This window comes from Ictalurus punctatus, chromosome 3, assembly GCF_001660625.3.
Source record: "Ictalurus punctatus breed USDA103 chromosome 3, Coco_2.0, whole genome shotgun sequence".
Classification (NCBI taxonomy): domain Eukaryota; kingdom Metazoa; phylum Chordata; class Actinopteri; order Siluriformes; family Ictaluridae; genus Ictalurus; species Ictalurus punctatus.
This window is the reverse complement of record NC_030418.2, coordinates 27,797,300-27,824,843: the sequence shown is the minus strand read 5'-3', so window position 1 is coordinate 27,824,843 and position 27,544 is coordinate 27,797,300. Positions and strand designations below refer to the sequence as shown.

Sequence of the window (27,544 nt, the reverse complement as noted above, 5' to 3'; positions counted from 1 at the left end):
AATCAAGCACAGTGACCCATGGATTAGGCTCCGGATCCACCATGACCCTGACCAGGATAAGCGGTTACTGAATGTTCATTACAGCAAAAAGATGTAACTTTTTGAAAGTAGTTTTAGGTTAAGACCACCTTTTGTTATTCGTTTCCTTGTCCACATCAACCAATTTGTAAAAGTAACACCTGTAATAACACCTACATTTTATTAACTATTTTAAAATAAATAAATAAATAAATAAAAATAAATAAATGAATAATAATAATAATAATAATAATAATAAATTGAACTTTGTCATACTAAATCCTGACGCTATCTGTAATTATTCTACAGCTCCAAGAGTATCAATCATGTTCTACCCACCTAAGGCATGGTTTACTCATTAACACTGCACACAAAGTCCAAGCTTTGAAAAAAAAAATCATTCTTTTATTAAAAACGGTATTGCTACGTTACATGTTTAATCCATGAAACAAAGGTGCGATATTTCAGAGCCAAGGCAGATAGATGAAATTAAGAGAATGATCTGATTTTGTTGCATATAAAGTGTAGCACAACCGACAATACACGACACAATTTTTTCCTTTTGTTTTTAATTAAGGTATAAACTGTAAATGCATTTAATTAAAAATAACATTGATTGCATATGCATTCACCCACAACAACCCCAGAAAAACAAAAATGATCCCAATCATAAAATATAAAAAATGAAAGACACAAAACTGAGAGGAAACAAATAATTAAAATTAGCAAATAGTCTCTGGTATATATAGTTAAATGTGCTTTAAATTTTTCTCTAAATATCAAGCTAGAATCAAAATCTGAGCTCTCCCTCAATTTCGCTTGTAATAGATGCAATTGTGTCAAGATTTTAGAAAGGCTTTCACTTTCCTCAAAATCAAAATGTCCACCGCTTCATGGCCTGCTGCTGGATGCTTTCTGCATAAAAGCTCTGCTTTTGTTGAATTAGTCATGCTGAACTGTAGTGTCTCACATAGGGGGGAAAGATGGGTTTAAAAATCAGTTTGGGGATAATCCCAATGAAAGGAAGGGGTTAAAAAAAAGTTAAAAAAAAAAAAAACAAACAAAAAAACCCCACATATCCTAGCGCTAGAGTATCCATTTAGCAAATATCTACATCAGACACTGTGCATATTGAATACGCAGTCTACAGAAGGAGCACTTTGCTCGTCATGTAAAGCCAACCCTCAATGGTCCTTCGTTCACTTCCAACGCAACACAAACAGGCACTGGAGGCCAAACTCCTTAAACCTCACACATTCTTCTTAAAGCTACACTCAGACATTCTCTCTCTCTCTCTCTCACACACACACACACACACACACACACACACACACACACACACACACACACACAAGCCCCATGGGCTGCTCAATGAGTGAGGCACTCCGATTAAGAACGGTGGATTCGTTATTCGCCCTTATATTTACATATCTGTCTATATTCAGAGGGGAAACCGAAAGCAAGAACAGGCCAACAGAGTGGTGGTGGTGTTCTGCTGTTCTTCATGCTGTTTTTCCAGAGGGGCTCAACATTTAATCCAGAGTGCTCCAGCTCTGAATATAAAACCAGCTCTGCTGTTAACCCTGCCAAAGGGGAGATCTGAAGGGAACCAAGTGGTCATGTCCCAAATAACCCACTTAAACATCTGATAAAATTTTAAAAATGCCTTTCAATTGTCTTTACGGATGCTGAATTTAGACAACCAATAACTGGAACACAGGTTTCTCTTCCCATAAGCATTACCCCTCAACCTTTTGCCCATCAGTAATATCTACTTCACACCTCTACATCAGCAGCATCCTCAGAGAGTCAATGCACTATTACGACCAAAAAAAAAAAACACAAAAAAAAACACGGGCTGCAAAAAATAGCAGTATATGCTCAGAGTGGGAAATTGTGTTAGGCAACAGTTTCATTACAAGATGACCCCTATATTCCTTTCCCAAAATCGTCTATGAGATGATTTAATATACTATACATATATACTACATTTAAGTTTTTAATTGTAACTCACAAGACAGTGGTGTAAATTTGGCATAAAATGTTCATCAGCACAGAAAAATGGAAACATAAATGCAGACCAATCTTACAGCTACATAACTGCCAAAGGAAAAAAAACAATGTGTGTTTTATAATAAGGTCATTAGTGTTTCAAGACATTAAGGGGCAATACAATGACGACAAACTTAGTGGTAGCAAGAATACTTACTGTATAGAGTCATGTTGAATAAAATTGTAAAGTAAATAAGAAAAATTGCCAATGTAGCAGGACCTAAACCAGATCATAATGCAGAAATAACTTGAGTGATCTCACTCATTTTAGGGCACAATGCACAGTATGTAGTGTTAAAGAATAAAAGAATGTGAGAAAACTTAAAAAGATAAAAAAAAAATAAAAAAAAAATCCCACTCCAGTTCTATGGTGTTTTTCAGTTTCTTGTGTTTTAGTTTAAAAAAAGAAAAGAAAAAAAAGTGGCATGGATTTAAAGTATCAGAAGAAAATAAAAATGACTACATAGTCTTTGCCTAGTAGTGGCAGTTGGTCATTTGGATCTTAGGAGACAGATCAAGAAGCAAAAGGTGAGAGTAAGAAAGAAGGGATAATGATGGAGGAAGAGATCCTTTGCGTCATTGATTAGTGGCTGTGGTCCCATCGTGACGAGGTTCAGCAGGGACAATAGGCAGGAACAGGGTGCTCACCACGAGTAATGCACACTATCAGTTTTTCTGTGGATAGAAACAATTGGCAAAGGCAAACACTTTAATTCAAGTAAGTGGGTTATAATAAAGCAAAAAAAAAAAAAAGAAGTTATTTTATCTATCAAAGAGAACTCCGACATTACCATACTAAACATCTTGTTCTTAAATCCAAGGTTCACAGAAAAAATGCAAAAAATAATAAATAAGAGAGAAAGAATGGTCTTTAACTCTGAACCCTGAATATATAGCTATTAAAAAGTTCTTGAATGAAATAAGATATCTAGTATTGATGTGTTATAGGGGGTATGTGGCAATAATCAGTTACATCACATACCACAATATTCTACACACTGTAGGGGGCAGCTCTCTAGGTACGGCAGCTTTTGTGGGGAAATAAATAGTCCTAGTTTGAAGGCATCACATGCTGTTGCTTCTTGGCAATCTGAGGATAATTTCAGTTTACCAAATCAGTGCTCCAGGATAGTTTGAGAAAGATGATGGACAGAACTGTTAATCTGATCACTCCACCTGAAATACGTTTAGATTTAGCTAACAGAATAATGACATTAAGAAATTAAGTTCTACATTGTCGTGTCATGCAGAACAAATGTCCAAGTTACAATTCCAACATTAATTGCATTAAAGTTACAAAATACAACTACAAATTCATTTGTATAATGTTTAAGATGATTTTACTGTATGCATCAAAAACCCTTACCACTGACATACTTGCTACGCAGTGTTCATTTATAATATGGCATATACTGCATCAAATATTCTAAATAGTGATCTGTGTAACTTGATAGCAAATATACAACTGCAACTATTCTCTCACACACTATATTCAGGTGCCTCTTCTCCATAGTTGACAGAGCTCTGAACATGTTTGTGTGACATTAAAAATATGAACTAAATATAAATTTAATATTAAGGAACCAGCTCCAGTCTATATATTTACTCAATTTTATTTCTTCTTGAGATGAGAAATCTCCAAGAGTGACATGAAATGTCAATGAAAATGAATTGTCAATCCCTTTAAGGCACAAAACATACAAAAAAGGCCCCTAAATGATAGTCAAAATACTAATGAAGGGCATTTTTGTGCATGACCCACCAAATGCACAAACCCATTCAGCGCGGACAAGTCCACAAACACTGGGGGAAGGTGATCAAACTACACAAGAGTCATGTGACCAAATTGGGTACATGAACAGCACATACACTATCGGTCAAAAGTTCAGACACTCATTATTTATTCCCCTGCCCCTCTTTTTAAACAGTATTAAAGGAGTTCCCACCTACTGGACACTTATTGGCTGCTTTTCAGAATATTTCACTCCAAATCATCCATTTAAATAAAATTTTTTGTAAATAAAATGTTAGTTTTCTAATGAAAGAAATGAATATGTTGGCATAATTATATTTTTGTCTATAACACCGATTTCAAACATTTAAATCAAACATCTTCAGATCAAAAGGTTTTTAAGATCATGAGAAACATTTCACTCGGGTGTCTTAAAACTTTTGACTGGTAGTGTATATACAAACTATACTGAAATAGGAAAACACAACTTTACTGCAGGAACAACAAAAATCATATCAATACCAAATAGGTAAGAGCAATGGTTCACAAACCAGTCCTCAGGGCCTCTCCAGACAGTCCAAATGTCTTGCTCCATCCCATCTCACCCAACACAGAGCAAAAAAAAAAAAAAAAAAAAGTTGGACTGTCCATGGGCCCTCGGGACTGGTTTGAGAACCACTGGGTTAGAGAGAGGCTAAAGGTTAAAGACCTCACACACATACACTGTGAGAGCCCATGCAGTGAAGGAAGGAGGCAGTGGACACACATACCATGCTCGCTCATGCACTGAGTGGGGTGAGGGGGAGTGGCCTAACCGTCGTAAGAGTCCAACAAGGGCATGGAGCCCCGCCTCTCCCCATACATCCCTCCCTGGGTGAGCACGCCAGAGAGGAGGGACACGTGTTCACAGAGATGAAAAGGGGTCATCATAGATAAGAAATATGTGAGAAAGAAAAAGGAGAGAGAGGTCAAAAGGGTTAGAGTGAGACTGTGCACAGTTCCCCTGTCATTAGTGATTAGTAGAGTTAGAGGAAAGTAACAAGCATAATTAGTGTAACATGTGAGTCTGTCTGATGTCTTGCCTTTAGAGGAAGTGCTGGAGGTGTTAAATGTGAATGTGTCAACACTCAAATATGCATTTTAATTAAGCAGCAGTCAGACTAAATGCTTAAAACTTGTATCTGAAAAAAGTCATTTCACTTGGGGGGGACCCCAAAACAAGCTTACAAACAAACAAAAAAAACTGATGTGGGACTGTGAAAGGAACTAGCTTCCTGTGGAGGCAATTTTGTTTTGCACTGAGTCCATGCAGTTCAAAAAACAAAAACATTAGTATTTTTAGATTTTCTACTTCTCTATAAGCTTAATAATGGCTTTCACTTCGAGTAACATGAAATAAACTAATGAACACTACCACTTTCTATTTCATTGAAATTCACATAGTGCCCAGAATAACCCATTTTTTGGGACAACATTGTTTTAAATAAATAAATAAGAATGCAAAAATCCAGTGCATCAGCTGCTTTAATAAGTTTTTACCTGAATATCATTCTCTGCAGGTTCTAGAGTGTCATCCAAAGTGTTCCTCCGTCCTCTCTGGTCCAGTGTAGCATAGGAGTCTAGCACAAAAAGACCAGAAAGAATAACTGAAATTATAAATCACTCACACACACACCACTTGAAACCCGTATATGCATTAACGCCGTTGTGGGAATTAAAACAAGGTGCATCAATGCGAGGAAATCACCTGATCTCAAGTCATTCAGTGGAATCATGTTTCTGTCTCTGTCCTGCTTTCCTCCTGGAGGGGATTATATTTTTAAAAAAAAAAAAAAAAAAAAAAAAAAAAAAAAAGGGAGGTTATCTACTTATTTAGAAAAATTGAGTACTCAAATATATACAATGTTAAATTGAAACTACCATAAGGAAACAAGCACAAAAATCTAATAAAATGGATGGAAGGAAGCACGTCACACCTCTGTCAATGAGTGGCAGGGTACTGCTGTCCTCGTAGCCTCCGTTAGTGCGCGTGTTGCTGGGAGGGTTCATGTTGACCACAAAGTCTGATTTCTTCCAGCCGTCTTTCTCCAGTGTGCGCCGCAGTTCCTTAAATCCCCACACAATCTGCAGCACCAGGCCGGCGCCACGTACCTCCCTATCGGAACGGTTACTGTGGGACAGGCACAGTGTCACAGACGTTCTCCATTCACGCACTGAAAACAACTTTACTAACTAGACTTACAACCCTTCCACGTATACATGTAGTGAACACAAGGAAAGAGGCACTAAAAACATGAACCAATTGATTGTAACAGAAGCCCAGGGTAGAAGACAAGACTGATAGAAACAAACTGACCCATCCTTGTTGATGAGCACAAGCCTCTCGATGCCCTGTGAGCTGCGCAGGATCTTGGCTGCGTCTACACTGGAGCCGACCACCTCAGCCAGAGTGCTGAGCACCGAAACCACGGTCTCTTCCGACAGGTTACGCACAGGCTGACTCTGTCCACCACCCGGCAGGTTCGCCACCAGGTTAGGTATAGCGTGCCTTCCTGCACGGGGACATGGGAGAGAACAAGTTTATTTCTAACATATCTACCTTTATACATTGCTAGATGAAATTTTTATTGGGCTTGTTGCATTGTTAGAGTAGTGCAGTATCCTGGTTGGGAAATCGTAGTGATGTATTACAACATTAAAATCACTGCAATTTAGCATTTAAGCCTCAGGCAACCTACCTCTGTGATTGCTGACCAATGAGATAAATGTTACTCTTGTGTGAATTGGTAACTTTCCAATGTCTACACAAACACCACCACAATTTCTCCCTTTTTACATGTAAACTGGCTAGTCCCAAAATTCCACCCTTTCCATGTAAACTGAGTGATCCTATTCTTAAGAAAAGCTTGCATAAGCTTACACCCACCCCCCGGCACCATAGCGCGCTCATAGACATTGGGCTGGACGATTCAGGTACTCCCTGCATGTATTTCTGTTTGAATGTGACTCTGTAGGCTGGCAGTCTTGGACAGGGAAAGGTCAAATAAGTGTGCTAATAAAAATATTTGTCCTAGAAACTTCATAGCTGTCCTCGCATATTTCTTTTTTTTATATTCCCAGAGAACACATGGGGAATCTTCAATCTGACGCAAATTATTGAACAAGATTTTGCATCAAACATTTTCTCCACATACACAAAGAAACACTGACATGTTTTCTGGGGGCACACTAACCAAGAAGGTCCCGATTGCGAGCATCAATAGCCAGGTTCCTCAGGGCCCCAGACATGGCTCGGACCACACGGTCATTCCCGTGACTCAACAGCTCAGTCATCATGGGCAATCCTTTCTCCTGTCTCATCACTGCCCTGATATAACGTCCATACTGTAAGAGAGGGAAGAGGAGACGGGGGGAGAGAGAGAGAGAGAGCGAGAACTCTGACAAATATAGCAAAACTAAACAGCAGTGACTATAATTAAAAGGATCTCATGGCAGTTGTGTGGCGGTCAGCAGCATATACTTACAGTCCAGCGGCCTGCGCACAGATTTTGGAGAGCTCCTGCAGAAGCCTCTAGAACAGAAGGATTCTTGCTCTCCTTCAGCAGTGACGTGTACACTCGAACCACCTCTGGCTGGAAAAGCAGTTCATAACCTAAAATACAAATCAGAGAGAAATATCTAGTTAATTAGGGCTGGGTGATAATTATAATGAATCTGTACTGTTTTATCACAAATAATACTGAGTTAAGTATTTTGTAAATTAAAGAAAACAGAACAAGCAACTGGGGAAATGATGCCACCTTTTAATTTACAGGTGCAAACATGGATTATGTTAGGTTTGTTTGCATGAAAGGCAATAAGTCAGCTGTTTGGCAGCAATCTGGTTTTAAACCAAATGAAAGGAGAAACAGAGGCTATTTGTATGCTTTGAGAAGAAAAAAGAAAAAAGGTCAAATCCTTATCCAAGTACACCATCCAAGAGAACCTGTGGCTCTTAAAACCTAAATTAATGCAGTGTTTGCCGTTGGTTAAAAAACAAAACAAAAAAAACAAACAAAAAAACCCCCATCCCAGCCCACGCGCAGGGAAATATTATATTCTCCTAATTTTACAACTTATCCAATCTCTCTGAAAACCCAAGCTGTATGGATAATACTTAGAATTTTCCTCAGATAATACGTCTAAGTGATCTAATCTGATGGCTTGCCTGGTCACATGCCACTCTTCTACATCCATGGTTAATAATGGTAGTAGGAACTGTATTACATAGTCATGCATCGAAAGGAAAATTCTGGTCCGAAACTGAAAACTCAGGATGCACTTGGCTGAAAACCGAAGCCGATTTTCCCCCCAAAAAAACATTTTAAAATAGTTTTTTGACTAATTGTTTTATTTCATGAATTTGATTAATCTACATTGAAAAACTACAAACCAATAAAATTCACATTTTTATTGAAATTAACACGCAAAAACACTTAAATATATTATTCTTCATTCAGTTCAGTAACAAATCAAATTGACCAGATTTTTAAAATCCAATTATACAAATAATGTAATGTTAATTATGATGATATCCAAAACAGCAGTAATGAATTTATCAGCTCTAGGGAAGCATCCTGCTAATATAAAAAGTTTAAACATGTACAGTCATTTTAATGAAAACAACAGGCAGAACACAGAATGGAAGTGGGCCTCTATTCTGTTGTTTTGCTGTACTCTGCATATTGTACGGGATGCCGTGTTTTCAGGTGGTGTATCAAACCTGTCATGGAAAAGTGCTTTGGCACCGTACTCCCTCTTGAAATTTCAGCTGAACAAACTGCAGATGGCAAATTTGATGTTCTTATCAGAAACTTTGTAGTATTTCCAAACTGCTGACAATCGCCCTTTGCCAGGTAGCGCCGTGATAACCATCGGCTAGATCGAAAGTGAAATCTGAGCGCTGAAGGGTGGGGCGGGGCATATATTTTCTCTTTCGCCAAAAAAACCAAAAATGCCATTTTTGGTGGCCAAAATTTAGGTGCATCCCTAGTATTTCAGGTTGTTATTTATAGGTCCAATTCAGCTAATAGTATGCGAAGTGGCCATGGCAATCAGTTTTTGATTTTACAGAACAGAAAACATGCCCCAGGCAGCACTTTTCCATGCAAAAGGTTACAATCTCTATTAGTTCTTTTCCCCCCATGGACATAGGAGAATATCACCTGTCAAACTCACTAGATAACTTAATATCCAATTACACGATCACCAAAGGCCTAGTGTTAAAGAGAGCCATTTTTATGTATATTACTATATGTAAAATTTCAAACTTAAAATTGGGTCTAGCATATTCATACATGACAAAGTCCTGCCCAGATGGACAGAACCTCCCTGGTTTCAAAATCTAATTTCCAGAACTGGTGCAAATTGCTTAAGCATCTTGTGTTTAGCTGAGGATTAGGATTTCATTCTCCCACTCTATACCTACTTAAATCCAATAAGGGAGAAATGCATCACAGTAGCATCACCTCCAGCAAAATTCTGGCTTCTCAGAACATTATTCAGATCTTTTAGCCAAACCAAACGAATGTAGCAAGTTTCCCCAATTAGTCATCTCAGGTAAGTTTTCATTCATAATCCGATCTCAGAAAACTGAGAAAATGCTTGCAAGCATAACTGCTCATGTGAATGATACCTTTGGCTGGTGAGGTCCTCTTTGGAATGTCAATTAAGTCTGTGATTCCATCATCATCTTTCTTGCCTAAAAAAAAACAACACCAAAACATGTCAGCGACTCCATGAGAAATCATTAAACAAATGGCCTTGACCTCAAACAGACTCCACAAAAAGGACTAATCACATGACCCACGTTATGAACCAATTTCTCTCTTGAAAGGTTTAAAAAAATAAAATAAAATAACAGACACAAACACTGCTAAACAAAAACACCATGTGCTGGCTGAGTAAACGATCAGCGTAGCGCTCAGCTGTGAGGTTACCAATTGTTAGACACCCCAGTGCCTCCTTTGGGTCAGACTTAATATTACAGGGAATGTTTGAACAATAAGTCAGTAAACATTGGTATGACGTCATACAAATGCTCTGAAACCCAAAACAGCAAAGTCATCATTCTTTGTGTAAAATTGATTGTGATCAAAATCTTCATTTTACACTTGATAGTTAAGAAATAGGAATACATAAATAACAGATGATGGCGAGTAAAAATAGACTGTGATACCAGTGATCTCTGAAAAGCAAAGCAAAGCTCACAAAAGAAGGGGCTTACCTTTGGAAAACCACTCGTCTGTTGTGGCAGTAGACAGAATTAGCAGCCGAGAATAGAGAAAACAAAAACACAGCACAAGAGAAGGAAGACAGTGAGAGAGACTCCGAGAGAAAGCAGAGCAACAGTGCCCCAGCCACCAAAAGCAACCTTCAAGCAACAGACTTGCACAAGACTAAAATAAAAATAAAGGCAAAAAGATTCACAGGTCTCATGCAATGAAGAATCACAAGCACTACTTTAAAATACTTCTTTAAAAGTATTCTTAAACTCGGTTTAATTACATTTACTTTTTATGTCAAAGTTGGCTAAAAATTTCATTAGTCTGTGTTCCAAAAATAAAACATCTTGTCTTTTGTCACACCTTTGCCCTTGCGGGAGCTGAAGCAGCTACCCTTATGACTGGCAGGGGCAGGGCCTTGATTGACAGGTGCGGTTTCCAGATAACGCTCACAACCTGGCACTTCTCGATGCACCTGATAGGATAGATTCCTCAAAAGACACACACTGTTCTCCACCAACTATAGGGAAAGAGAAATGTTTTTAAAGACTTGATTAACAATGAAGCCCACCAAGACATACCCCGCAACATAAATAAATATATAAATAAAAATACAATATAGCATTTCTACTGATTACCTTGTTGTCCACATCTTTACAGTTAATCTGGGATTGGACGATGTACATGAGCGAGTCAACCAAGCCAGTGCATTCTCTTAATTTCCTCCTGGCCTCACTCCTCTCCGAGCTCACATTCCTGTGGAGAGCAGATATACCACATGAAAAAAGAAAGGTGGCAGGGACACATCCCAAACAGCTCAGAGCATTGAGTCTGATTAATGACTTCTGGTTCAGTATATAAACGAGACCAGTCCGGTTAACACAAGGACAGTGGAGATGATAAAACTTACTTTCTGAAACATTACTCCCTACACAAATAACAAGCCCATTGAAACATAACCCAAAAATTAACTAACCACTATCTAAATGTTAATTCATGCCCCTGATCCTTTTGTACTTGAATAAACAGTATCAAATTGCTTAAATCACTTTAGTTTTATCAGCAAATTTCCATCAAAACACAGAAATCTCATTTTCATCAAGGTATCAACATGCTTTTCATTTCTGACCACTTGCTCAAGACTACGTGCACTGAAGTTCAAGAAGAATGACCACGCAGAGCCGATAATTTAAAAGGATTTTTAAAAAACATTTCATGATCCCATTAAATGTTCTTAATCACTTAAATCTACGTGCTTTTTACTTATACGTACATTTGCAGTCAGAATGATTCAACCCCCATTGCAAATCAGGTTTATTGTCAGAATGTACAGACTTTCAGCTATTTGCAATGAACAAATCAAACAAAAGCAATTGAAACAGTTCAACACAACAAATGCTTCAAGTGGTTTCCCCAAATGTAACTTATAATGATTTCTCCAGTCTCAAAATTATTCAATTCACAATTCTTCAATTCTCAGTCTCAAAATTCGGCTCAAAATCATAAATAACCCACAGAAGTTTTGGGATTCTGTTCTGTGGAGCAATGAAACAAAACTGGAACTTTTCGGCACGATGGATCAGAAGTATGTCTGGAGGAAGAAGAATGAAGAAAGAACATTCTGTCCACAGTCAAGCATGGAGGTGGCTCTGTGATGCTCTGGGGCTGCTTTGCATCCTCTGGCACTGGAAACTTGCAGTGTGTGGAAGGCAAAATGGACTCATTGAAGTATCGGGAAATCCTAGGAGTGAGGAAGCTGAAGCTTGGGTGTCATTGGACCTTCCAACAGGACAATGATCCGAAGCATACCTCCAATTCCACCAAGGATTAGTTGCAGAAGTCCTGGAAGATTCCTGAAGACAGTCACCTGATTCGAACCCCATAGAAAATCTCTGGTGGGATTTGAAAAAGGCAGTTGCAGCACACAAACCCAAGAATATTACTGAACTGGAGGCCATTGCTCATGAGGAATGGGATAAGATTCCTCAGGAACGCTGCCAGAAGCTGGTTTCTGGCTATGCATCTCATTTGCATCAGGTCATAATAGCAAATGGGTGCTCTACTAAGAACGAAATATTTCTTGCCATGAAGTGCTTGAATAATTTTGAGACTGCAGAAGTCATTAAAAGTTACATTTTCAGTTGAATTTGGGGAAACCACGAAGCATTTGTTGTGTTGAACTATTTCACTTGCTTTTGGTTGATTTGTTCATTGCAAACAGCTGAAAGTCTGCACATTTTGGCAATAAACCTGATTTGCAATGGGGTTGAATAATTTTGTTTGCAACTGTATAAGCGCACTTGGGAGGAATTTTAATCAATGCATCAAGAAAAAGAATTGGTCGTTACACCCCTGCCAGTTAACAAATTATCTAAAAAGGAAAAGTAACATTTTAAAACGTCACCTTAAAATCCTGAACCAAACCAGAGACGGGGGGGCTGACTTTAAAAGACCGACAGAGAGAGAAGGAGCAGGACACTTTCAGCTCTTTTGAGATGCAATCAGGGGAAAACATTTCTCATAGTGCACAAACAAGAAGAAAGCAGCATTTAAAAGCAAAGCACTCGAGACAAATAAGTGGATTTAAATATCACGTTTCACTCTTTTGTCCAAACACTCCCTCTCACTCCTAAAGGGTGCTTTTGACGGACAAATGCCATTAAGGAGCTTGCTTAATACGAAAACCATTTCCCTTTCAACTTCCCCTCTTTCTTGCATACAGGAGCACAACTTCCCGTCATGCATGCGCACAACCCCCTTTCAGTCTCGGGCCAACTTATCTCTACTACATAATTAAAAAAAAAAAAATTAAAAAAAAAAAAAAAAACACACGACACCACCTGCACTAACAGTCTCTCCCCTGCCCAATATCTCTGGGTCTCAGTACCTCAGACAGCCAGCAGTGTTGGTCAGAGCCGTCTCCCATTCCAGGTGGCGGGGCTTGCAGCTCTCCTCTCCTCCATCGTTCCCTCTCTCCCAGCCTGAGTGTGGCACCATCACTTCATCAGACAGTGCGTGGAGCGCATGGTCCACAATCTCCATCTTCACCGAGTCGTGAGATGACAGATTCCACAGAGTACCTGGGAGAGGAAGAGTGATCAGTCAATACAAGTGCAACTTTTTTTTTTTTAACTAAATGATTCCACCATCCTCACAGTGTCCACCAAGCGTCTACCTGTGATGGTATCAGTCAGATCCTGATCTCTGGTCTTCCTCAGCAGGCGCACCAGAGCGGGGATTCCATCACAGTTCTTGATGGCAATTTTGTTGTCAGGGTCTCGTCCATATGAGATGTTCTTCAGAGCTCCGCAGGCGGAGTGATGCACCTCCTTCTTTGGGTTGTCCAACATGGACACCAGAGCGGGAATGCCCTTCAAGCGCCTTACTTCTGATTTGACCTACGTAAGGGATAAGAGATGCAGCAAGCGAGTGAGTTGATGAGGGACAAATATCCTCCAAACATTGGTGTTAGCAATCCAGGTGATATTGAATATTTACATTTGGCAAAAAATATACCAGAATATGCAGATATTTACACATCGGTGAACAGCACTGGCCATTTTACATCCAGTCAACTACTCACTACAGAGTGTAACACTGAAACTGGTTAGCATTATAAAAATATTGATAATACATGCAAAAGGCATGCAATAGGTAACCTATTCTCATATTTCCCCATTTTTATTGTCTAGCAGTAGAAAGTTGAAGTCAGCTGACCAACACTGACCTTGTTATCAGTCATCAGAAACTCTGCTGAAGCCTCGGTCCTGTTGCCCTGATTTACTAAGACTCAAACTGTCCTGGTGTTATTGCTTGTCTGTGGGTGTGGACGTGTACCTTATCATTTTTAAACGTGAGATGTTGAAGGTAAGCAGCAGCATTGCTCTTGACTGGGTCCAGACGATAGTTCAGCATAGCAATGACCTCAGGCAGTTCGGGCTGCCTCCATGTTGTTGGGGCAGGGCCTTTACGCAGTGTGCTGTCCAGCGACGCCATGCTACCCCTTTCTCCCTGAGCCAGAGGAGCTCCGCCACCCCAATAATACATATCCCCTGCTCCACTCATATCCACATCCAGAGTACCCTCGTAGGATCTACACACACACAAATCAATTATAGCAAAACCAATTCAAGTGGACAGATGAGCAGTAGAACTGTATATACTTTACCAAGCATGCGCACGCACACACACACACACACACACACACACACACAAATGCATCTGCTTGCACTAACCCAGTCCTGCGTGGAGGCGGAGCATGATGTCCTAGCCGGGGCATGGTACTGTAGTGCATAGAGGGCCCCATACCATAATCCGGCTCATCATATCCCAGACTCCTCTGGTCGTCCTCCAGTCCGTAGGGCTCTGGAACAAATCGCTGTAAGCCAGAGATTTCCATGGCACTGCCCATGCGTCCTACCTGTGGTTGGGCAGCGTATGGGTCCTGCTGGGGCCTGCCGTGGACACGGTAGCCAGAGTCCAATGTTCGGTAGCCATCCACGGGTCTGGAAAAAGATCCAAAGAGATTGAGTTCCACAATTGCTGCATCATTGCATTTTAGAAGCCCTTCATTTTACATCTATACATAGTGTGAACAAACAAACAATAATCTGCTTTAGCTTTTCCTGAATATATGGTTGTGACATTGCAGCAGCATCATCACACCACCCACCCACCTGTAGCGATCATCCATGCGGGCTCCTCGGTTGAGGCTGGCATAGGTTTCAGAGGGTGGGCCGCTGCGGTAGTCATCATACCCCACTGGTGGCCCATAGTGGTAATTTCGGGGGACTGTAGCTGTTGGGTAGTCCATGTGTCCTGGCTGCCTGTACACACGGTCTATAGGGGCATTATAACCGCTCATACCGGTGACAGAACCAGTGCCATCCAGAGAGAGCGTGTCAGAGACTGAGGGGATAACTGTGCGAGTGGTTGTGGTCTTAGTGACTTTCTTGACCTGGGGGGGAAAAAAATTATTAATAATCCTTGTCAAAATTATGACGGTAACAGTTACTTAAAGTATTTTTTTTTTTTAACTTTTTAAAAAAGAAGAAAAAAAAAAAAACAAAACGCGTCCTGCTATAGTATAATAAATTGTCTCGACCCTTTCCAATACTGTCATTATCTAAGAGAACACTAATCTTTAAGTGAGTTTTATTGTTTATTCAAAGACCACAAACAAAACTGATATGGAGGTGAGATTGCAGAAGTAAGGCTTACTGTGGTTTCAGTGCGGCGTGTGGTGCCATCTTCACTAGTTTGAACAGAAATGACTGGTATCGTCTCCTGGGGTTCCTCCTCCACTGTTACCGTCTCTGCGACAAGGTGACCTGGGTCCAACATCCTGTACTGTAAGGGGCGCACAAATAGTGAACTACAGCCATGTGCTGAAAAATGTTTCCTCTCTTCCAAACGCCACCTAGCCCAAAAACAGCAAGCTCGAGAACACACACACACACACACACACACACACACCTACCTGTGTCCCGTTGATATATCCCTCGTTTATTTTGAGACGTTCTAACTCTGCATCACCAGGGATACGCCCGTTCTAGAGAAATGGATTCAGAGAAAGAGTGTTGAATATTAAGATCAAGGGAGAAGAATTTAAGAAGGAATTGTATCTTCATGGGAAGCCATGAACAATTAGAGTTAAGTGACGTTAGCCTTAAAACGTACACACACGCAGTGTAATGGTAGGGACATTACAGTGGCCAGCGTTCAGGCTACTGAACAATTTCTAACATTCTAAGCAGCAGCAAGAAGTCATTATATCAGCTTTAAATTCACATACACAAACTCAGAGGGGATCAGAATACATATGTGGAAATGCATGTTTAAATTTTTTTTTAAATAAATAAAAAAAAAATCATGAACTCCATTAAACAAAAAATGAGGAGAGAAAGGACAATGGCTCCTGGAAAACCTCATTCATGCAACAATGCAATGATGTCATACACCACCACAAAAATGCACAAGGCAAAAGAGCAGAGTGCTCATTCCATCCCATAGAAGGAGCCATTGAGCTGGAAACGGGTCTAGGCGGGGCCCAGGCTTGTGAGAACCTGTCAGCAGGTAGGCCCAGAGCCTACTCTGCATTTTAACCTACACAACTATGTCAACCGAGAAAGATAAGACTGATTGGGGCATTCCAAAACCACTGCCCTACACATTCACCCTCTTTAAAGTCTGTGTGGTGGCGGCATTGCTTCAGCTCTGTGCTTTAAACTCGGAGAGGAAGTATACTGACTGTGTGACAAATGGAGAAAAGGCCGAATAGCAGAGAACTGCTGATCTCATATGAAGCAGATAAATCCAAAAAAGGGACTATTGTCAAAGTTTGTCATTTTAGGCTGACGGAAAGCAGACCAGAAGATTATAACTGTAAAATGCCTGTTAGATGTTGAGTAACTTCCGGTGCGGGTCAAAGCTCTCAGTCTCACTGACTGAACCAGTTCCTTATCTGGTTTTTAACCACAGTGCCATTAGAGCTTTTAGGGGGATCTTCCCACGTTGGCCTCAATCAACTTTCAAGGATTTTTGCCCGAACATGCAACACCACTAAACAAGAATAAGCCTCACTAGAGAAAACGAGAAGACTCATTCTCTTTCCACAGAGGTGTGAGGACATGCTTCACTTACATCCTATACATTACTGGCTAGTTTATACCAACAGTAGAGAAAAATATTTCAAATATGTTAGATACAGGGTCTAGCAATCCTACAGAGAATTCCTCTTCTGCCCTTCAACTCTGAGTATTTAGACTAAGCGCTAATGAACTCTGAGCAAACAGAGCTATTCAGGAAAAAAAGCTAGTGTGATATAGTTGGCTTAAAAACTCTGCTATTTATTCCAAAAAAATTTTTAGTTTGTTTCTGTTGTTACAAATCGAAACAAGATTTTAAAAAACTGTCTGTACTCCTATGTGGATCTCCAATTATTTAAATGTTCTGTAAGTTATGGGAACTGATTAACTATAATTTGTAGTATAAACTCAAATATCCATTTAAGAGCACGGGCAGATAATGATTACAATTATTCAGATAATGAAACAATTATCCCAATTGCAAAACTCTTCCCTCGCTAAGATATTGGAGCTTCTCAGCTTTGTATTTCTTTAAATCCAGAAACAATATTTTAGTATAGTATTTTAACAATAGTGTCAAGGTTTAGATCTAGCACTATTACAGCTGCAGCACCAATTGTTAATGATGTTTGCTCTCTCACTAATAAACAGTGCAGAGCCATGTTTGTTGCTTTATCGAATTCTTTTGATAATGTGGATCACTCCCTGCTGTTGCAGATACTTTCATCCTCGGGTTTTGATCGCACGGCTTATAAACAATTTTAGAGAGTTACAAAAGGATCACAGTAAGAACTCTGTACGTAGTTGTGGATGGAGTACAATCAGGTTTTGTTGCAATTACTAGGTGGTGACCCATTTTGGGTTCGAGCTTATTTTCTTATGTGCATCAAACCCACATCAAGTATACCCTCTGGATAAATGGACTCATATTCGTGTGAAGTTGCGGATGAAGTTTAAGGTCACATTTGGGCTTTTATTACTGAAACATTTTTCTCTATAAAATAAACTTCATAGAGTGCTATGTTTTGACTGGATGGACAGAATGGATACTCAACACTGACACCTTACAGAAAAGGAATATCCCTATACAAATTTACTTCACCGTCTTGTAATTAATCACATATTTTGATTTTAAATCAAAGTTGGCATCTATAGATGTTATAGATGGTATCTCAACTCATACATGCAAAGACGGGTATGTTTATCTACAAACTATTCCGTACTTACTTTTTACAGTTATCAATATGTAGTGCTCTTTTGAAAATGAGACACTTATCTAAGTGGGGCTTCTCTATATAATTATTGAAGTAATAGTGAATAAAGTCTTCCACATGCAAAATTTAGATTCTGATTAACGGATGTTACATGCATGGGAAACAGCAATATATATTTTTTTTAAATACCGATTTTAAAATGGTGTGAATCACTAAATATTCAGTAGGAAGAAAGAGTGAAATATATTTTGCTGTAATAGTATCACTATGAAAGGATGGAGTAAAAGCAAGTCAGGTGTTCAGTCTGACCACACAGCAGCTGTACAGTCTCCAAGGGAAAATAATTATATGAAATCAGATACAGCACATCTAAGCACAGCTGTAGTTCCTGAAGGCCAGCTGCATTATAAACTCATTAGCCTTTATGTGGTCATTTTTTTTTTTCTAAGAAAGCTAACTACAATTCTGAAACTACTCCACCCCCTTTGTCAACAAACGTGTCCAATTGAAAGCTGTGGCGCCTCTAATCAGGGACTGTTTACTTTCAGAAAAAATGTGTCACATTGCAAGGTACCACCGTACCAGCATATAGCAAAAAACTGTTTAGCTTTAAAATGGCATGTTCGTGCACTTACAAAAATGTTACCCCGTATCAACTTTACTCAAATAAATTCACAGAATCTATGTTGGTCCAGGGAATTTTTTTTCTGAAGTGAGTCACTTGCAAGTACAGTTAGACAGACATGACGTTTTCATTCATGTAAGACATACAAGCATGCATTTTGCAGACGACAGGGATGCGTGAATCGGACATGGAGTAGCAGCATGCGTGATGAACATTTATTTAAAATGAAAAAAAAAAAGAAGCTGAATCCAGAATTACGGTCTGACATTGTCTCCAGGAGAACGGAATGATGCAGACAAGAAATGATGACATCTCAGGGGAGAATGAGTGGGATAGCTGTGTGCTTGATGGAAAATGGGATCGGGATGCAAATAGAAGAAGGGATTTTGTTATAAAACAAATTAGCAAAGTAATGGATGAGGTGAATCATCATGCACTGAAAGGGAGATGATGCAATTGATATGACAACACGAGATGATGGTCGCCGGATGCTCACGCAAGGCTCAAACACAGATGAGGTGGGGCACAGGCTTATGAAGAGGATGGGGAAGAAAAAAAAAAAAGAAAAAAAAAGTGTGGGACAGCACAATGACTTGTAGTCCCCGCAGTCACATGACTGGTGGGAGGAGGTGTTACCTGCAGCGTGGGGAGGGGGCGGGGCAGGGTGCCGGATGGCCCCACGCTCCTACGCTCCTCCTCGAGAGCTCGAGTCAGACGCTCAAACTGCATCTCCTGCTCGCGCACGGACGCCAGGAGAGACGCGGCATTCTCACACTGCTCCATACACACTGAGAGAGAAGACAAAGCGTTACACACACACTGCTGCATACACTCTGGGAACGAGTGTATGGCACAGACTCATGCGTTCATATTTCTTTCCAGCATTTCACGACACCGTCAAACACACGCCTGAATCAAAGGAACAAATGAAAACGTTTCCACGGGATACTACACTCAAACCTAACGTGCACAGAGTTACCCTACAGTTATAGGGTTACAACTTAGTTTCACAAAAGCATTACAGTATAAAGGTAGTGTTCAAGTGTAGTACAGCTTCAGCAGCAACTAAGCACCATGTAGGTGCGGCTATAAAGGTGTAGCAACTATAAATCAGATAACAACCGTGTCACAACAAGACATTCTGCGGTGTGTATCCAACTTTAGGTTTGCGAGTACTTACAGCTAAGCTTCTGCCATATTGATTTTTGACTGCATGTGATTTCTTATTTTAAATAATGAAGATAAATGACAAGATCATCCAGAAACGATAGCATAATTATTATTATTTTTTTTTAAACAAAGACAAGAATGAGCATTTCTACCATTTCGGTTTAATGAAAGTAGGGCAGGGTGTAATGTTACTGGCTGTGCAGTTGGGAACTGTGTGCTGGCAGCAGCAATCACGAAAAATGAGCTGGATGGTGGATTTTTAGGCGACTGCACAGTAATGCACAGTAAGCAGGAAAATAAAAATAACTGCATCTTCATTGTAGTCCTTTTACAAACTGGCTGTCAAACGTAAACATAATATCAAAGAGTTTAAAGCGTCCCGAGCATCGACCACAAAAAAGTAATAAAATGCATACAGGTGTGTGTTAAAAAAAAAAAACAAACAAAAAACTAAGTTAATCACTTTCCAATTATCATCAACAACAGTATTTGAATGTACTAAACCTGACATGTTATTTTAAACAAAAATAGTCTGCTTAGGTTAACGTGTGTGTGTGTGTATATATTTGTTCACGAATAGCCAAGTCAAACAAGCTGATTAATGTTATTTAAATTTTTTAAATATGATCGGCGATCATGGCCATGTAATATGATGTAGACAATTCATTCAATAAATCACACAAGCCTAGTTCCAGCTAAACATTAGTGCTAAATAATACCTCTGTATACTGTAGTTAAATTATTTAACACAAAAAAATGGAAGGAAAATTTACATATTCACATTAAAAGGAGTCATCTATGGTGTCAGTCAGTGATGTTAAAAGTACCATTACCTATGATACCTTAGAAAAGTATATGCAGAACAACTTAAGGCATCTTAGCATTAGCAACGTATTTATCTAACGTGCGTGTACGTGTGTGGATATATATAATATTTAAACTAGATCTTGACCTGCTGTATTCTAACCTGGATGGGTGGATGAGATTTAAAAGAGACCTTAGCTGTCCAAACCAAAAAAAGAAAAAGAATCCAAATCTGTGCAGAAAACAGGCAGACAGGCAGTGACAAAACCTTCAAGGTACAAGAATGATACCGCCTGTGAACAAAGGCTAACTCTATGAAAGTGACAGGAAACCAAACTGGTTTTTTGAAGGATGATTAAGATTTGTGCAAGAGAAAGAGACAAAAGAGCGCCATCATGTACAGGCAAGCATAATCAGCTCAGACACAACATTAAACCAACCAAGGTCCTCATATCACATCAGACACCTCCAGAAAACCTACATCTGAACTATAATGCAAAGCTCACTATTAAATAGGCTTCAGAGTCACTGAACCGTGCCAATGGTTAACAACTACAAACTGAATTGAACATTTACTGTCTGCTAAGCACAGCTACATGGGTTATTAAAGGATGGCAGGTTGAACATTGCTGAGGGCCTGCTCATCTCACCCATTAACTCTGCAGTATTGCTCTCAGAGGGGTCGAATAAACACACACACAGCACACTTTCGCTTTAGCTGGATGACACTCCCGCCTCCTTGCTCCCTAACATGCTTTCGATTATGACATCTGAGTAATCATTTTAACCAAGGAGGTGTATTTATAATCTGATGTGTCAAATGTGTTCAACATTTATTGGCAGGAAATGATTTGCTGTGAAGCATCTTCATCTATTCCATATAGTTCCCTTCACAGAAGCCACTAACTTCCCCTTCCCTTCCACTAACTTCATCAATAATGACTGAGACTGACCGACAGCTAGCAAAGTTCAGAAATGTATATATTTAGAATAAGTGCTGGTCCATGTACAGCCTTGAGTCATCTTTATTACCATGAATATGTTGTGTCCATGTGTAGTCTATTTTTGATTCCCCGTTACAGTGGTTAGAGACCTTAGTGACATCTGCGGTTTCCTTCTAACATAACATTCACTTTTACAAGGGGAAAAAGAAAAAAAAAAAAAAACATGTCAGGAACACACATGATCATTAAGCATGCCAGTATAAAGCAGTGTACTACCTACATATATAATCTTCCATGTCTAACACTCCAATCTGCATCTGGTTTGCATTCATTTGGCTGTTATAAGTTATGTAAAAAAAAACAAAAACAATAATAAATAAATAAATAAATAAATAAAAACAAAAATAAATGTGTGCAACTTCTTAAGTGGTTGGCTACTACAGAATATAACCTATAGGCTTATTAATCCACAAACACAAAACCCTTAGCTGTATAGCATGTACAGTTAAAATACAGGGTCACCAAGCGAACGCTTTAAACCCAGAACAAACAGCTATTCTGTAGCATGCTGACATTTCACTCTCTGAAAGTAAAAATAAATGACTATGCTGATCTGCACTTGCTCATTAGCACCAGTTAACTGTGAGGAGTATGGAGCTAGGTGCGAACGGCAGGTGAGAAGAATCCATCCTGTGGCATGTTATTCTGGGCTCAGCAAACAGATTTACATTAGGAGAACAAAAATGACTTCATACGCTTTTGGAAAATTATCTATCTAGTTACCAAGCACAACTGGGTTATCCATCCCTTAATTGTTTAAAATATGCAAATGTTGGTCATCAAGTGACAGCACATCAAGAGTAGGTTGTGTGTGTAATACAGCCTTGGCTTGTACAATTTTAGGGCAATTAAAGCTTTCACCCGACTGCTATCATGTTTCAGGTCTTTGTTAAACCTAAAACCACAAACAGGACGGTTTCTTCACCTGTACTCTGATAACTGAATAACATTAAGATTCGCGAACCTCCAAACAACCAAAACGTGTACCTGCAGAGGGGTAAATCTAGAACCAACCCTTTCTACATGAGAACATCAAACTATCCTTTCAAATTGAAGCTAACAATATATCAGTCAAAGGAAAACATTTCAGCCCTATTTTAAGTCTTGCCAACAAATATTTCCTGATTCGACACAAGCCAAAAGACAATCTTAGACCAGAAAATTGCAGTAGCCCAGACGAAACTGGCAAGCCGAGCGAAAGAATACTGAAACCCGAAAACAAACAGTAGCTTCTAAAATGAGAGCGAGCTTGAAACAGAAGCCTGCCAAGGTCAAAGCTATGCTGCTAAAACAGCACAGCTGCTGTGCCCCCCGTCACACCTGTGAGTGAGTACTCTTACCCTCCTACAGCTCAGACCTCTGCTTCACTACAGCTACTACAAAATCAGGGTTGGGGGGTGGGGGGGGGGTGGTTTCTATTTGCAGCTGTCCTTCTGGTGAATCACGGAACAATAGTAAATGTGTGTCCAAGAGTGTGCACGCAGGGTGGATAGGAGGGGCTGTCCTTGAAAACACAGTCACAGCAGTCAGCTTCATCGACTCATGAAACGGTTTTCCACCCTTATCCCAAAACATCCCTTACACAGAGCAAACACACTCTTACAGAAAATAAGGCGCGCATGCGCACCCACATTCCGCCTGGTCTTGCGGCATGTCTGATCCTGTCTCGGCCTCTCTAGCTCGTTATAAATTCCTGAAAAATTCCTCTTCCTTTCCCAAAGCACACCCCCTTTCATTCTCTCCATATCCAGTTCCCGTGTTTTACCACCCCCACTCCAACACCACCACACGCTGTCTGATTCAGAGTGTGAAGTTTATGACTCAGGCTCTCAGTCTGATGGCAAGTTCCAGTGACACACACCTTTTCCTGTAACAGCAAACTCACATACACCTGTGAACTGAGTTACTAATGAACAAACACCTGTGCAATCCGAATTGTGCACACAGAAGCGCGGATCAACGTCATCGGTTTCTTAATCTCAGCAACAAGCTAGCAGCGGGATTTACTGTAACACACAGAGCAGTGTTCATCACATCACTTCTAGTCATTTTAATGGTTTTGAACTATGAACTTGATTACAACTGGAAAACAGTTATTAGTCCAAGCACACATTTCATTCTCCCAGCAAACAAGGTCTGGATTTAAAGATGTATCCATTATTAGGGTACACATGAAAACACACACGCACCACAAATACACCCTCTGCATAATACACCGGTCTTATCTTCAAAGGGTATTCCTTCAAAGCACACCTCGAATACAGATAGTCTGTAGTTATAATCTAGGTCGTGCTGAGCATGTCGCTTTTATTTTTGGGAACAGTACCTAAAAAGTCCCAAGTCTACTCGAGAGGATTAAGAAAATGACATCCTAAGGAACAAGCCTGACCCAAAACGAGGGAAAACTTTATGTAGGTTTTGCTGGGCAAGCAACCAAGCCACTCAAGACAACCATGTAAAACAATACAGAATAATCAGAATGATCTCTATTGGGATTCTCCTACTATGCAGCTAACAAATGAGCCAAACAAGGCTGCATTCCTCACACAGTTCTGCCAGTTTTGCCATCGTGGAGACAAAAATTCCTGTCAAATGCAAACTTGGAGATCAGCAACTGAGTGATGAAGAACCACTGTTTCGCTTTAAAGAAAAAACAGACAGGTATCATCACTCCCGTCAACAGGTTAAATCTTTGTTATAACAGAGACGGCAGTAACATTACACCAAAATAAATTTACCTCACCTAAGTGTATAATATATTGACTGTCCCATTAGCAGTCATATTATACCGCTAATCCACTTTACGGCCAAAACAGCATAAACTTAAACCGTACAAGAGCACACCCAGATAAATCCCAGGATCAGGCAATGACATAATAGCTGATAATTCATTCAGCTTGAACCCATAGCAGCACGTTCACTTGAATGATGAAATGTGTACAACTGGAGCTCCTTGCATACCACTGAGCAGATGTACAAGCCCGTGAACGGGGATGCTCAGCGAGAAGATTTTAGCCAACAGTTATGAACTTTTAGACGGCAGTAGCAGAAGAAATTAGGAGAGTTAACAGTGGTGTGTTTATGCACAAGACATTTAGGTTCACCGTGGCAAACAGGGGAAAAAACTGCCTACTGACCACATTTTTTCAGGAACCACAAAAATACCACAGACATCTAACATTATCAAGATCGAATCCGGAACATCAGAGAAAATTAGAAACATCAGTAGCCACCTCAGATCTGACCAAATGACAGATCTGACCAGATTCCAAAGAAAAAAAATGTGAAATGCCAAACAGAAAAGCGAAGGCTTGGGTGAACAGTGGAAGTATGCAGATACCCACAGGCAGTGAAAGAGGTCTTTGAATGGACAATCAGTGTAAGGTGTAGCTTGGAAATCACAATGCCTGTTTCAGGAAGACCGAAAAACAATCAATGCAGTTTTGGTGGTACTATTGATGAAGAAAAACAAAACTTTACACCCAAAATTATACTATAGTTAGAGCTAACAGACTGTTTCAGAAGGCAACACTGCTGTGTAGAGGGACTGTGACGACTCCCTCCACACAAACACCTCTCTGAAAATGGCCACTACGGCAGTACTGTCAAGCTAGATAATTTGGGACTTTCTGACTCAGGTGAAAGTGAAAAGCCCATCCTTCTTAACTTTCGGCCCGAGTCCAAACTAACGACTCTGAACTTTGGACTGAACGCGTATACAACTCTCGCATGTGGCTGAACTACACACTCATGGAGATCAGATTTAGTCATTACAACATACCAACTGGGGAACGGATGGATCTTCAGAAAGTGTTCGAATGACATTTCAAACACACAGATAAAATATGAATGTGCAGGACTGAGCTTATTCAGATCGGGAGGAAAACATGGTGAGCCGTTGCTCCCTTAAGCAAGAAGGTATTTATTATAATAAAGGGGAAAAAAAGTATATGCTGTCGTGCCTAGTCGTTTTACAGCACGATATTTCTGAGCATTTGAGATGAAACCACAACCGGACCACAGACGGAGGCAGGAGGTTTGCCGTGCGTTTTAAGACTGCTCCACAATCCCTTCCGTGTTGGCCGGACACACCCTTGTAACCGTAAACCCGGTTATTACACCGTTAAGAAAGCGACACGTCTCAGAAAAAGCGCTGCTTTTACAGCCTCACGAACTCATACAAACTCGGTAAAAGTGGAATTTCTTTTTCTTTAAAATGAATTAAATTAAGTTTTTTTTTAAAAAAAAAGAAAGAAATACACGAGTATGAACATGTCTTTGAGCCACTACGGGTCAAGGTAGACACACCCGCAGCGGGAAACTGGAAACATCCCAAACATTTCTTCATGTAAAGGTGAAACTCGGCTTGGGTCACACTCACATGACTCAGGATGACTTGATCAGGAAAGTCAGACGGGCCGTAAAATACTAACCGTGTAGCTGAACTGTTGACTTTTTGATAGGGGGGCCCTCATTGTGTGTAAATGCAAAGCAAAACACAAAAAGCGGGCTACAAAGAAAACACCGAACCACGCCTGTCCCTTCCCCCACGTACACGCACGACCTACTCAACAGGTTTTTTACATACTCACACACTCAAACCACGTTCTCAACACAAACCACGTTCTCAACTTTATATATAAATAACATCCATGATACTTGTCTGAACCTGTCCGGACACGTGTGCGCGCCTTGTTTAAAAGGCGCGTGAACAGAACAAAAATCCACTAATTAACCTGTGGGTCTACACTATAAAACACACCGGCGTTTCAATGAACTGAAACCGCACTCACTGTTTACAACTCAAGCCAAAACTACAGCTAACTACCTCGAAACTGATCACCAAGTCTTAACTAACCAGAAAACTCCAAGTCAAGTGCAGGTGTTCGTGACTTGGGCTTTGACCTCTTAGATGGCCCGGTGATGAACTATGCTATAGGTACTTTGCTTAACGTTACGTACATATGAAGCGGTTTCACTCATTAACATTTAACAATTAAAAAAAAAACAAAGTCAGTATTTTAAATCCAAAATTCAGTTAAGAAACCACAGTTTGTTAAACGTCCGAAGCGATGTGTTTATTATATAATTACACACTATATACTAACTATACAACAATTCCAAAGATACTACACAAAAATGCACCATTAAAGTTATTTTTAAATGACATACATGAGCAACTCGTATAAACGGATTATTTACAACTTCTTAATATTAAAACAACGCAAACAAACTGTACCGAGTCCCGAAAGAAGCGTTAGCGGTAACACAACCAGAGCACGCTCGTAGACCTAGCAACTCGTAAAATAACTGGCAAAAAAATGTTAAAGTTTCTGCTTAAATATAAAAATAAAAAAGCAAAGAAATATAACTTCTATCTGGCGCAAACGGGAGTCATTCATGCTGCTAGCGTTAGCTAGAAAACAAACTAGCCAGCCAGTTTGTCTAGCTAACTTTACTAGCTAGCATGCTAGCTGACTGTGAGCTAGCCAAGCCGAGCTAGCCAGGCTAACTTTCAAGTTTGCGAACTGGGAAGCTAAGCAACGGCGTTAGTATGTGGAAACCAAAACGCTTTTAAAAGCCGCGCGAGGAAAAATAAAATAAAATAAACCGCATGCGACAGAAAAAAACAAAGAAAAGCAAAGTTTCCACAGTCTACCTTTGTGTTCTTTGTGCAAGTCCGCTGCGTGGCCTATAGAAACAGGCTCCGTCCTATTGACGCCAGATAACCGATTTTCCAGGCAGGAGTAGGAAGTAGTTGTAATTCCAACTGGTCTAAATTTGGGCGTCCAAGCCCGCACTGCCACGAAACTTATCTGCCTCGTTCACTTGGAGATTTTTCACTCGGACTCTAAACGGACTTCTCCCATTCAAACGCATACAGGGTTACAAAGGCAGAACCAAAAAGACGCAAATGAATGTTGCGGTCTTTACCAAAAAAAAAATCAGACAGACACCCACCTAGCTAGGCTATCTTCCGTGTCGCCTTGTTCACTCCTCTTTTCCTCGTTGCCAGTTTTTTTTTTTTTTTTTTTTTTCTTTGGGAGTGGAGCACAAGTGATGAACCCCTCCCTC

The 27,544-nt window shown here is 40.0% G+C and overlaps 1 protein-coding gene across 6 annotated transcripts; it reads right to left on the bottom strand.

Annotated features, from left to right (window-relative positions):
* Positions 1–401: 401 nt before the first annotated feature.
* On the bottom strand, positions 402–27,544 carry ctnnd1 (catenin (cadherin-associated protein), delta 1). Of its 6 annotated transcripts, none has more exons than XM_053679843.1 (21): positions 27,431–27,544; positions 19,128–19,279; positions 15,545–15,616; positions 15,286–15,414; positions 14,742–15,022; positions 14,301–14,570; positions 13,903–14,158; positions 13,241–13,463; positions 12,953–13,145; positions 10,704–10,821; positions 10,429–10,585; positions 10,068–10,085; positions 9,477–9,542; positions 7,327–7,454; positions 7,036–7,186; positions 6,159–6,354; positions 5,779–5,972; positions 5,550–5,603; positions 5,342–5,421; positions 4,573–4,672; positions 402–2,745 (listed from the first exon to the last, which is right to left on the bottom strand). In XM_053679843.1, the coding sequence occupies exons 2-20, from the start codon at positions 19,272–19,274 to the stop codon at positions 4,613–4,615; spliced, it is 2,793 nt and encodes a 930-aa protein (XP_053535818.1). In that variant the 5' UTR covers positions 19,275–19,279; positions 27,431–27,544; the 3' UTR covers positions 402–2,745; positions 4,573–4,612. The 6 variants fall into 6 exon arrangements, with proteins under 6 accessions (XP_053535818.1, XP_017318583.1, XP_053535821.1 ...); XM_017463094.2 differs by lacking the exon at positions 27,431–27,544 and adding an exon at positions 27,129–27,424; XM_053679846.1 differs by lacking the exon at positions 19,128–19,279.